This window comes from Alosa pseudoharengus, unplaced genomic scaffold (genome assembly GCF_046254945.1).
Source record: "Alosa pseudoharengus isolate Yale_2024_CS ecotype anadromous, Long Island Sound unplaced genomic scaffold, YU_APseudo_1.1 YU_APseudo_1.1_scf_3, whole genome shotgun sequence".
Lineage (NCBI taxonomy): Eukaryota > Metazoa > Chordata > Actinopteri > Clupeiformes > Clupeidae > Alosa > Alosa pseudoharengus.
The window spans coordinates 47,477,713-47,491,095 of NW_027468718.1; the positions used below are offsets into that span (position 1 = coordinate 47,477,713).

The 13,383-nt window shown below is 43.4% G+C and overlaps 1 protein-coding gene across 5 annotated transcripts in view; it reads left to right on the top strand.

Annotated features, from left to right (window-relative positions):
• The window catches only part of LOC143100909 (abl interactor 2-like), a 106,481-nt gene extending 96,098 nt beyond the window's left edge, over positions 1 to 10,383 (top strand). For 3 of the 5 annotated variants that reach the window (XM_076264498.1, XM_076264499.1, XM_076264502.1), the window contains exons 7-10: positions 2,855 to 3,034; positions 4,353 to 4,442; positions 8,440 to 8,601; positions 8,751 to 10,383. In XM_076264498.1, the coding sequence (XP_076120613.1) occupies positions 2,855 to 3,034; positions 4,353 to 4,442; positions 8,440 to 8,601; positions 8,751 to 8,926 (608 nt within the window). In that variant the 3' untranslated portion in view covers positions 8,927 to 10,383. The remainder of the gene's footprint in view (positions 1 to 2,854; positions 3,035 to 4,352; positions 4,443 to 8,439; positions 8,602 to 8,750) is intronic. The other 2 variants (XM_076264500.1, XM_076264501.1) reach the window with 1 other exon arrangement.
• The last annotated feature ends 3,000 nt before the right edge of the window (positions 10,384 to 13,383 follow it).

The following is a 13,383-nucleotide window of genomic DNA, read 5'->3' on the forward strand; positions in this document are numbered from 1 at the left end:
CCCCAAGGAGATCCCAGATTGCCATGAGGCCAGGGGGAGACGGGGCTGGACAAGAGAGTGGGTGGTGGGGACTGGATTGGGTGTGCAGACCTGGGATGTAGAAGAGAGAGAACGGAATGGCAGAACGGAACTCTGAGTAGAGCTTAGAATGGAGCTTTTAGGCAGGGATGTTCTGGAATTAGATTTAGCATACCGGGTAGGATCCTGAAGGGGAGATATGGAACTTGGAACATGTAAGTAGAACAATGGTTCCATGATTTTGTGGCTCCACTCATAGCCAGATGGGAGCTAGCTAGCTGGACAGTTAATCAAGTATCTGATAAGCTAGCCAACAGCCAGTTGTTTGTTTTTGTGACTTAGAATACTCTTTGACTGGTGTTATTTTTAGACAGTGGAAATCTTCAACCTGAATGAAAAAGTAGTCCTCTATCTCTTGTCTGACCAAAAGCTCATCCGTGATGTCATGTTATCACACACAGAGTGACAGCGCATCACACAAGCTGTGAAGTACAAGTGTTCTAATGCCTTGTAACCTGGAATTTGACATGGGGGATCTTTTGCAATGCCTTGCAACATTTGGCAGTGACTTGCAATGATTTATTCACATCACTTGGACTCGTAACAGTTCTGCAACAGTTTGTTATCACGACTCTTTGGTGTGCGCTGAAAAAATCGGATCCAAAGCCTGTCCATAGTCCTCCTCACCCAGCCTTGTTTTTACATAGACATCCAGTTTTTTTTGTCTTGTGTGTGAATTGTATCAGCGTTTGAGACCAAGTCTTTATTTCAGTATCACATTTCAGACCTGTTTGTGTAATATGGACCAAAGGATCTAATAAATTAACAGACATTGCTGTCTTCTTGCTGTATTTCTTGAATGTATTTATTCAATGTAATTATGTTGAATAGCTATTTTTACTTGCTTATTTGTATGTATATGTGTATTGCTTAGTATATGTTTGTAAACTGTGGTATGTGACCATTTCTTTGTCTTATTTTTTCCAACCCTCTGTACTCTGTGCTGTGTCTAATAGTGCCTGTGTGTGTAATGGGACTCTGTGCTGTGTCTAATAGTCAAGTGAAGTTTATTTATATAGCGCATTTCATACACAGAGGTCATTCAATGTGCTTTACATAAACAAAACCAAACAATAATAACAAATAAAAGCATAGAAGGGCAATATAGCCAAAGAATATTCAAAAGGTAAAGATCATAATAAAAAGAAAACATAAAACACACAAGGTAAATAGTGCCTGTGTGTGTGATGGATGGGCTTGCTAGCCTGCAGTGAGCACTCTGTCTGTGTCATGCTGAGGTGGCCTGTGTGTGGCTTTTAGTGTGTGGCCTCTGTCACCGTCTCAAGCTTCTATCTGTGATGGGTCGTTGTAGCACCTTGCTGTGTCTTTCTCTTGCGTATTTGCCCAGTGCTGTCTCTCTGTGCTGCTTTGCGTTGCGTTCCCCTGTGGCCTGGTTTGCCCAGTGCTGCTTTGCGTTGCGTTCCGCTCTGGCCTGGTTTGCCCAGTGCTGTCTCTCTGTGCTGCTTTGCGTTGCGTTCCCCTGTGGCCTGGTTTGCCCAGTGCTGTCTCTCTGTGCTGCTTTGCGTTGCGTTCCCCTGTGGCCTGGTTTGCCCAGTGCTGCTTTGCGTTGCGTTCCGCTCTGGCCTGGTTTGCCCAGTGCTGTCTCTCTGTGCTGCTTTGCGTTGCGTTCCCCTGTGGCCTGGTTTGCCCAGTGCTGTCTCTCTGTGCTGCTTTGCGTTGCGTTCCCCTGTGGCCTGGTTTGCCCAGTGCTGTCTCTCTGTGCTGCTTTGCATTGCGTTCCGCTCTGGCCTGGTTTGCCCAGTGCTGCTTTGCGTTGCGTTCCCCTCTGGCCTGGTTTGCCCAGTGCTGTCTCTCTGTGCTGCTTTGCGTTGCATTCCCCTCTGGCCTGGTTTGCCCAGTGCTGCTTTGCGTTGCGTTCCCCTCTGGCCTGGTTTGCCCAGTGCTGTCTCTCTGTGCTGCTTTGCGTTGCGTTCCCCTCTGGCCTGGTTTGTCTCTGTCTGTCTCTGTGTGCTGTTACTGTTCTATTTGCTTTTGAACAGATTGCCTGACATGTCCTTACGGTGTCTTTGTTTATTTGTTTTGTTTTCCTTTAATTTAGTTATTTTGTTCTTCTTTTGTATTTTGTATGCTGTCATCTCTTCTGCGCTTTTTTATTCTGTCATCTCTTCTGCGTTTTTATTCTGTCATCTCTTCTGCGCTTTTTTATTCTGTCATCTCTTCTGCGCTTTTTTATTCTGTCATCTCTTCTGCGCTTTTTTATTCTGTCATCTCTTCTGCGCTTTTTTATTCTGTCATCTCTTCTGCGCTTTTTTATTCTGTCATCTCTTCTGCGCTTTTTTATTCTGTCATCTCTTCTGCGCTTTTTTATTGTCATCTCTTCTGCGCTTTTTTATTCTGTCATCTCTTCTGCGTTTTTATTCTGTCATCTCTTCTGCGCTTTTTTATTCTGTCATCTCTTCTGCGCTTTTTTATTCTGTCATCTCTTCTGCGCTTTTTTATTGTCATCTCTTCTGCGCTTTTTTATTCTGTCATCTCTTCTGCGCTTTTTTATTCTGTCATCTCTTCTGCGCTTTTTTATTCTGTCATCTCTTCTGCGCTTTTTTATTCTGTCATCTCTTCTGCGCTTTTTTATTCTGTCATCTCTTCTGCGCTTTTTTTTATTTGTCATATTTATATGTGTCTTGTATACTATTTGTGGTGTAGGGTGAATTCCTGGGTTATGAGTGTGTTTCATGTTGAAGGTTAATTAGATGTAGTGTAAGGTGAATTATTACTAATGGCCGTGTGTGTGTGTGTGTGTGTGTGTTGACTGCAGGCATCACCCCTCAGTTCTACAGCATGAACCGGCCTGTGCCTAGGCAAACAGCGCCCCCTGTGGGTGGTTCGCTGCCGTACCGGCGGCCCTCCTCGGTCACGGCCCAGCCCAGCATGCCCCTGGCCCAGCAGAACGGAGGACCCTACTACAGTCAGAACCAGAACCAGAACCAGAGCCGAGGTACCAGCTCCACTCACCCTCACGCATCTCATCCTGGAGTTAAAAAGGTGCTTAGGTACCAGCTCCACTCACCCTCACGCATCTCATCCTGGAGTTAAAAAGGTGCTTAGGTACCAGCTCCACTCACCCTCACGCATCTCATCCTGGAGTTAAAAAGGTGCTTAGGTACCAGCTCCACTCACCCTCACGCATCTCATCCTGGAGTCAGGTAGTTTGGGAGTTAAAAAGGTGCTTAGGTAGTTCACTTGGTTAAAGGTGCCATGTGTAAGAATTGAGGTAAAAATATCCAAAAAATGAGCTACACGCATCAAAAGAATGAGAAGAAATAAGGGCGATGATGTCATTAAAAAAAGGACAAGGTATAGTGCTGCAGAGATATCAACCTGAATTAGCATGCTAAATTACTAGCCACAGCCCGACAGACGTCATAATACCAGTTTCGGCCATGGGAGGCGGTATGCGGGCAACATAACCGCCAGCCAAACTGCAATACACGTGTCTCGGTTGTTACTCTAGGGTAGACCAACTCACTTTCTGGAGGTATACTGCCCCCATCTTTTATGGAATGTGGAGTATGAATTGATTTTTTGGCGGACATTACACATGGCACCTTTTAAGGAGTTCATTAAAAAGTTGATTGTTTGTTTGTTTTTTTTTCTCTTGTTTGTTGGATTCTTTATTTTATTTGGTGATTATTTTGGTGGTTTGTTTCTTGGTATTTCTGTTACACTCATGGGCTACAGCTTAAGAGTTAATTACAGTATAGGACTGGGTTATCTAAATGAGGGGTTCTCTTGTTCCCATGATTCCATTCTCTTGTGTATATAATACGGTTATTTGATCATATAGTACATGCTAATCCTGTGTGTGCTAGACTGGGTCTGTTTGCTAATATACTTTCGCTCTGGGATCGATTAATAATGTCTATGAGTGTTGAGCACTGTTGTGTTGTGTGTCTGCACACTAAAGTAACAGGCTTATCTTGCTCTTTCTCCTCTGATTTTCTTCTCCCGTTTTCTCTCATTCTTTCTTTCTTTGTGTGTGTGTGTGTGTGTGTTTGCTTCACTCTTCTTTGACTTATTTCTTCCTCATTCACCATATCCTGCTGCCTCTGTCTGTCTCTGACAAACCTCTCTTTGTCTTTCCTTCTTCTTATTGTTGTTGTCTGTCTCTTCTCACTCTTTCAATGTCCACCACCTGCAACTCTCTGCCACTGTTTTGCCCCCCCTCTCTCTGTATTTGCTATTTGCTTTGCTCTCCCACTGTGTGTGTGTGTGCGTGTGTGTGTGCGTGTGTGCGTGCGTGCGTGCGGCTGTAGTCTCCGTGGGATCCCCTCCCCCCCCCTTCATCCTCCAGATCACCCCCCAGCTTCCTCTCACAGGCTTCGTGGCTCGCATGCAGGAGACCAGTAAGTAGCTTCACAATAACCTTCGCCTGACCCTCAGATGACCTTCCATTTGTCCTTAATAACCTTCACATGAACTCTCCGTGCCCTTTAAACTTTGACATGCAGACATGTGAAAGTTAAAGGTGAAGTGTCTGCATTTGCTGCTAAGATACCATCACATGCGGTCACCTTACCTATTGATGTATTTGAAGTCAGTCTTCGCTCTAAAGTTTTAAATCTACATTCACTAGGGAGGCAAAGCCTTGTCCTTGTCACTTATTGGTGTTCTTGAGTTTACCAGAGTGTGTTCAGATTCCTTGAACAGCGGTGAATATTTGCAGCGTCAAAAACAAATAAACACGCTCTCAAACTGTATATTTTATGAATTGATTAAACTGAAAGCAGTCACTGACGGCCTAAGCAATCTCCAGCGTCTTACCGAGGATATCACAAGGTGTTACTTAAAGCCAGGTAAGATGTAACGTGAACTAATTGCCATCTTGGCACAAGACTGGGTGAAGTAAATACAGGGGGAAAAAGAGAAGAATAAGCATGAAATAATAAGGATGAAAATACAAAAAAAACACCACTTGGGAAAATGAATCCATAATAGACGTAAAGACATGTTAAAGTAGAAGGTGTCCCTTGAATATTTGCGACTAACATGTTTTATATGTAAAACATAAATTTGAGCGATTTTGTGTGAACATTTCATATCAACTGCAACCCTCTGTTAAACTCCCACCATGTTTGCAGAGAACTACCTCCTTAAACTGTTGAGCTGAAAACTGAAAAACAAAAAACTTTAAGGTCCCTATCATGACGGTCAAAAGCGCAGTCACTCGTCAAAAGCTTATTCAAATTTAGTAGGATGTCCAGTCCACATTGGGAGTGTTTTCGTTATCAAACGTCGAGCGCATGGCACAACAAGGTGTTCCTAGGTTTTTTAATCAGTCATGGGGGTGTGTTTGGGGCGTAACATCATTTAAACCAATGAGAATGACATCTGTCATTCCCTTTAAGGCGCGATGTCAAAGAATGCATCGGTATTTTCCAGTCAATGGCGCATTTGAAGGAGGCTGCTTGGAAGACCATATGGAATAGTCATTCCACTAAACCGTGCTTTACTAAAACCTAGCATAGCCTTCACGCATTTGCACTCGTCTATTATTTGAACTCATTGGCAAAGTGAAACTAACTTCACCATGGTGTGTCAGTCAACGACAACACATTTACAGTATATGCAGTAAGTTACTTTCACTATTGACTGACAATGGGTTACCATCGACAACATAGGCTGGAAAAAGCAACACTTACCCTAATGTTCAAATGACTCAATAAAACAACATTTATCCTGCCGAGGAGAGGAGTTGCTTATCTCGTGACAGTGCGTCTTCAGCTGTGCTCCATACGTGTCTCTCACCTCTCCCCTAATCACTTTTAACAGTCATTCATGATGATGAATAACTACTCATCATGAGATGTACAGTATTTCGTAATATCTTTATTCTAATTATGTTTCCCATTGCAATCGTGCAATTTGTAATGTTTTGCATGGACATTCGCTGGTGTGCGTTCATGGATGATAGAAGGATGGTGTGTTGTGCGCTCTTAAAATAACATATAAACAACTCGCCATAGACTTCTGACCAGGTGTACAATAGCGATTTTTAGACAATGCGCCAGGCCACTCCCTAGGTTGGTAATTGCCACACCCCTGGGCACATTGTTTAAAAAATAAACGTGCAAAATAAGGAATTAATGAGGATGAGTTTTACGCCATACGCCAGGGTGCAAAATACATCCCTGAATGTTTGCAAATTTGAATGCTCCCCAGGTCACAAAACTACACACACAACAATGGGCTAGACCAGGGATTCCCAAACTGTGGTACGTGTACCCCCGGTGGTACGCGAGCTGCTTCTAGGGGGTACGCGAGATGAAAAGGGCTATGGCGGACAGGTGTAAAATGAAAATTTTAAATCTTTTGTAATTAATTCATGAATAAATACATAATTTCGAATCAGGTCATAATGATATGGAAACATGAAATCAAAGGATATAAACTCTGTATGTGTTCATAAAAAAAGGGCAGCTTATTAAACATGACGCGTGGAATAGCTAATAGAATGCGTTACTTTTGAATGCGTCGGATGGTCCGTGGTCCGTGGGGGGAAAGTTTTGCGGATATAACAGGTTTTTGAAAACAACAAAAACAGAAAGGAGGGAAGCAGCAAAGCTAGGAGTTATTTCAGATGGGCAAGAACAAGGTAACATTAAGCTAGTCTTTACATTTAACAAACTAAAGGTAGCCTAAGCCTTTCTAGGCTGTATGTTGTCCAAACGAATACATCCTTGTCAGGCGTTGTTGTAGGCCTATTATAAGATATTGTATGTGGATGTAGTTAAGTATAGTATAAGTATATATACTCTTTTGATCCCGTGAGGGAAATTTGGTCTCTGCATTTATCCCAATCCATGAATTAGTGAAACACACACAGCACACAGTGTACACACAGTGAGGTGAACCACACACTAATCCCGGCGCAGTGAGCTGCCTGCATCAACAGCGGCGCTCGGGGAGCAGTGAGGGGTTAGGTGCCTTGCTCAAGGACACTTCAGCCGTGCCTACTGGTCGGGGTTCGAACCGACAACCCTCCGGTTACATGTCCGAAGTGCTAACCAGTAGGCCACGGCTGCCCTAGTTAGGCTACTATGCAGGCTAGTTTTCATAACTTTGTAACTGACCAAATGCACGCACCTAAAACCGGGAAACGGACAAATATTGTCAACGTGTGTGTATGTGTGTGTGTGGGGGGGGGGGGTTATAGAATGTGTTACGTTTTTATGTGTTTATGTGTCGGATGGTGGGGGTACACGAGGTTTTTATGTGTTTATGTGTCGGATGGTGGGGGTACACGAGGTTTTTATGTGTTTATGTGTCGGATGGTGGGGGTACACGAGGTTTTTATGTGTTTATGTGTCGGATGGTGGGGGTACACGAGCTGAGTCGGAATGTAGGCAGTGGTACGCGGGAGGAAAAGTTTGGGAACCACTGGGCTGGACAAGACTGGGTCGCGACCCACAGGTGGGTCATAGGAGATTTTATTTGGGTCGCCAGCATAGCATAGTGACAATTTATGTTGTGTAATACCCCTAGCTTATACCTTATATAGCTTAGGAAAGCTAACAGCTTTCTATTAGGATCTAGTTTGTTAACTACCACAGTCACGAGTTGGGTCGCGATAGTCTGTTATTTTTAAAAAGTGGGTCCCCAGAAAAAAAGTTTGGGAAACACTGGGCTAGACACCAGCTAACCCAGTGAAGGTCATCAGTGGAGAGTTTGCAAGATTTATGATCTGAACAGCTAGTTAGTTAACAAACATCTATCTGCTATCTACTGAAGACAGACCAGCTGTGTGTCTGTGTACAGCAACGTAGCGCCTCTTCTCTCATTAGCTGCTGTGAGGCATCAATCGTTACAGTATGTGTATAAAGCAGCCTTTAGCCTATTTTTGCCCCACATAGTTAGCTGTGCAACAGCCACTTGTCTCGTTTGTTGTCCATGTGGCCTTATGATAAATCTGATGTTTGTTTTGAGTGGGTGTAGAGCCCATAGCCCATGAGTGCAGAGTCTGTGCTGCTTTTAAAAGTGTGTAAATGACTTGACTTGAATTTCCCCTGGGGATCAATAAAGTATCTATCTATCTATCTATCTATCTCTCTATCTCTCTATCTATCTATCTATCTATATGATGCAGGCAGGAGCTCTCCTCCTCACTGCTGCTCACACTCCACACCCAAAACAACACACATGATCACATTTGGGGACAGGATTGTGTGTGTCTGACTGGCTGGCACATTTATGTCTAGGATTGTCTTTGTTGTTGTGGGATTGCCATTCTGTGATGTTGTTTGGATGTATGAGTGTGTGGATGTACAAGTGTGTGCGTGTGTGTGTCTGCGTGTGCGTGTGTGTGGTTGGTCATTTCCTGTTGCCTTTCCCCCGCTGTCTCAGTCTCGGACGCACCTCCCCCCAGCGACGAGCCGGTGTTTGAGGAGGCGCACACGCCACTGCCTCCTCCAGAGGAGTTTGAGGAGGAGTCAGCTGTGGTGGAGTACAGTGACCCCTATGCAGAGGAGGACCCCCCCTGGGCCCCCAGGACCTACCTGGAGAAAGGTGAGGCTACACACACACACACACACACACACACACACAGATATGTAGTCTTTCATGCTTGATGATGGTCTTTCTCTCTCTCTCTGTCTGTCTCTCCAAACTCCACTTCTCTCCTCTCTTTCTCTCTCTCCCCTGTTCCGCTGGTGCAGTGGTGGCCATCTATGACTATGCGCGTGATAAGGAGGACGAGCTGTCCTTCCAGGAGGGCGCCATCATCTACGTCATCAAGAAGAACGACGACGGCTGGTACGAGGGGGTCATGAACGGCACCACCGGACTGTTCCCCGGCAACTACGTCGAGTCCATCATGCACTACGCAGAGTGACCACACCTCACCCACCTACCTGACCTGGTGGTCACAGCTCACACCCCCTCCCCTCACACACACACACACACACACACAGCTTTACCCTTCACACACACACACAACTACACAACTTACAAATATTACACAATTCCTCATTTTAACGTGTGTGTGTGTGTGTGTGTGCGTGTGCTACAGATTCACTGACTGCAGAAGCACTACATTGGGAGGGGAGTGGGAGGGGCAGAGTGAGAAAAGGATTTTTTTAAATACTTTTGGGACATGAACACAGGCTCTGCAAATGTTTTTTTCTAAATCAAATGAAACCCCTAATAAACACTGATAGTCAGTCATACATAACCTTATGACATGAAGGAGAACACTGACATGAAGAAATGCATAAATCAACGTGCCAAACAACTCCTCTTTCCATTTTAGATCAACTGGAATGCTTTTGATTAGAGATTAATTCTGTCTTGATACCGAACAGGGATCTTCAATCACTTTGTTGCTCTTGGCGTTCAATGCCAATCACCAAAATCTGCCAATCACTGCTAAGCAGCTAGTCCTGGTTTGCTCTGTGATTGGCTGCTGGCTTTAGAGAAGTTGACGTGACCGTTTGCGTGACCTTATTTTTTGAAGGATTATGTCTTGAGAGTGGATTTACAAGCCCTGTTAGAATTTCACTTTAAACCTTTGGTTGTAGTTCATGTCAGGTTGTACAGAACACATTTAAGGGAGGAAGGTTTTTTCGAAAAAGGGAAATCATTGCATCAGCAGACCAAGCTGCCAGGTATTAGATGCAAGTCTGATTTTCAAAGCACCATCTTTGTTCAAAGTTTTACCTCTTCATCGTACTTAGCTCAAAATAACCAGAGAAAAGTAAAAAAAAATAGGAAAATGAATCGTTACATTCAAAACTTCATTTAGTTTTATTTAATACCCATTCAGCGGAAAGCATAGCTTTATGTCTTCAAATGAATTCTCAGAGATGTGTCCGTGTGTATAAATATTTCTGTGTGAACTCGTTGGAAACTGTCAGCCGGCATCTGCATCATGGGTAGTTTTGCAGCACTCTCTTCAGAGCCAGTTGGCACAAAATGGTGGCTCCGACGTCTCCACTATAGCGGCCAATGGAGTGTCGTCTGTGTCACTCCCCACATAGACATTCAGTACGGGACATACGGCCCTGATTTTGCACAAACTGTCCCAGTTGGCTCCCTGTAGGAAGGACGAGTGGTCCTGCTCTAACCTTGTATGCAGTACCATGGCAACAGCATGTGTGGATTATTCATCTACATTTCTTAATGTTTTTATTTAGTTTTTGTCTCCTTTCATTTCTGTTGGCCCCATATTGTGTAGAATCCTAACCAAATGGTTTATTTTTTTGTATTTTTAATTATATTGTTTTTTATATGTTGTGTATGTAGTGCTACTTGGGCTGCATGCTTAATAAAAATAAACATTTCCAAAAATTACTCATCTGCCATTTCACCCTTTTCTTTGTCACCGAGTTGGTTGCCATGACTCTGACTCATGACCAGCTCTGTGGAGGCCTGGTCTTCTCACATGTTCCACTGCGTCCATTCTATTCTAGAACCGCTCCGTTGGATTCTGTTGTTACTGAAAATGTTGTGAAAATGGACACAGGCCAGTGTTCAATTTTAAATTGTGTGGATTAGCCTCTAAAGGTAGCCTGGCTAGCGCCACCACTTCTCAATGAGACGTGGTCTGGGAACCAAACGTTAATTTTCTCGTATTTGAAAAAAATGCCCAGATCCGTTTATTGGGTGCCACGGATGTCTATCAAATGCGTCTGTGCATAGCTCATCATCGTCTTGCTTTCCCCCTTGTTCTGTGATTGGTCCCTTATCTCAGGCGAAAATTTGCTCCATGGTCTCCAGGCTGCCTTAGCAGCGTGAATCAAATCGCGCGCAAGGCAGCATGGGAACACCCAGGCTACTCTAAATGTGCAATGTGGAGACTTTTGTCGGCCAGAATAAGGATGTTTACAGTACAGGCGTAAAATTATATATTTCTAGAGTAACGGGGGAATATATTTCTGGAGGAACATGTGGACTATATTTCAGAATAGATTGAGTGTTTCATGTTCTTGCATTCATTCTTCATGCATTTATTTAAAGATACACTTTCTTAATAATTTGGGGTGTTTTTATAGTTGTGAAGGAGATGGAATACAATATTCATAAATGTGTTGTCATTAGTGTAAATTATTCACCTATAACTATGAATTGTTGGGTTTTTTTTAGATTGGAATAAGCCCTTTGTATTACTATAGGGAGCGATTCATCTGGACAACCCATAAAACAGGCTTTAGAGAGTGTCATAGCACCTGATGGCTCCCATACCTTACCCACACTCTTGGGGCTCCTTGGATGGTTGCAACCTCTAGGTGTCACTAAACTATACACAATGCACCTTTTAAGGAAATGCAGCTTTAAAGACTTGAAACACATAGGCTGTTCTGTTGATGCTTTTTTTTTGCCCACAAAGGTTTCTTTGTTAGTGTTTTTGTTTTTGTCTGTGAATAGGCCTGGTTGTTGATTGGTCGCTGTGTGAAATCCCCCACCTATAGCATTATCTCCTGTGTGTATTTGCATACAAATATATTACACCACAACGGCAGAATTTAACCCAATTAATCTTGTACCAGGGCTGTTTTTCCAAATAAGGCACCACATTTTTATACCATCAAGTTCACCAGTCCCTTTTTTAATTTTTTTTTTGTCAACCACCAAGAGAGACTATTCCACCAATGGCACATTTTCTTTAGTCATTGTTTTCAGCTGATTGCATCTAGGCCAGTGGTCCCCAAACTTTTTCTTCCGAGGGCCAGCTCACTGCCTGGCTCTGAGAGAGGGCCAGCTCACTATGCCTGGCTCTAAGAGAGGGCCAGCTCACTATGCCTGGCTCTAAGAGAGGGCCAGCTCACTATGCCTGGCTCCAAGAGAGGGCCAGCTCACTATGCCTGGCTCTAAGACAGGGCCAGCTCAAAATGCCTGGCTCTAAGAGAGGGCCAGAGACTCAGAGTATATCAGTAACCATAAATAGCTTAGCGCTGTGAACAGTCTACCTTAGTTGAATATTCCATTACATTTGATCATAGGCTACTGTAATTTAATACCATTGCTAGCTGTGTTTATGTTGCTATCATGCCATATCAGTGTAAAATGTAGCTCAAATGAAATATTCAAAATGTGTGAACTCTGTGTCTTTGCATACACAGCTCAAATTGTGAACAAGCAATATCCTACAAATAATTTAAAGTTCTCAAACTATGAGAGTTTTATGAAGTGCTGGCAAAAACATCTGAAATGACCACTTTCACTCACCTGATGAGAACATTGTGAATTTGTATGAACATTTGAACGAGTGGATACAAAATAGAAATAATTATCCCAGAAAGTCCCAGAAATATGACTTGAATAGAAGTTAGTTAGTTATTAGCAATTAATTGATAAACTTTTAGAATACTTTGAGCACTGATACAGTCAGCATAGGCCTCTTACATTGTTTGCAAGTAGGCCTACCTTTCATTCCGTTTTCGATGGCAAACGTGAAACGGCGCCAAAACAACCACCAGTGGACAAAAAGAGTATTACATGTGTACTGTTAAGACTCGCTATAGAGAATGAATAGGGGAAATTACTGAGGTTATAGTTTGACGATGTCATACTCCCATGCGGGGCAGATGCTATATACCACGGACATGTTTTGGGGGGCCACCCAAAATGAGGTGCCGGGCCGTATCCGGCCCGCGGGCCGTAGTTTGGGGACCACTGATCTAGGCTATCCTCCAGCAGAAAATGCTGTGGAGTAATAGTCTGACAAATTCATTAAAACTAGATTGTCCACTGGCATCCAAAGGTGCCATTACCTGTCATTACTGATGTGAGGACTGCATTCTCACCTACATTTCAACATGTCTCATGTCCTCAAGTTGCCATAGCAGCAGATGCAGCATTATGGGCGCTGACCGTAACCCATGGTGGGCATATGCCAGTAACCCATGGTGGGCATATGCCAGTCATGCAGTCATCCCATTGGATGCTGATGTTCATGATTCATTATAACGTATGACTTTGGTTTGGCGTGTGCATGACATGGTCACGTTAGTGCTACAGTATGTTTGGTGGCTTAAATCCAGCCTTACGGAAATTATAGGCCATGAATTCAGTCTTATAGCAATGAAGAAGACCACTACACACACACATATATGCACGTGTAGGCTACACTGTAAAACCACATAGCTCAAAGCACTTAAATTCACTACTACACACACACACACACAATCATACATGACTGCAGTGCGTATATCTCCACCAGACGAAGGATGCAAAGCAAAAACATACCTGAGAGAAAACATTGGTTGATTAGATGAAATAATCTATTGACATGTTTCCCAAAAACAGATGTTTACATTCTTGTACTTTGTTTGATGTGAAATTTAAGAACTA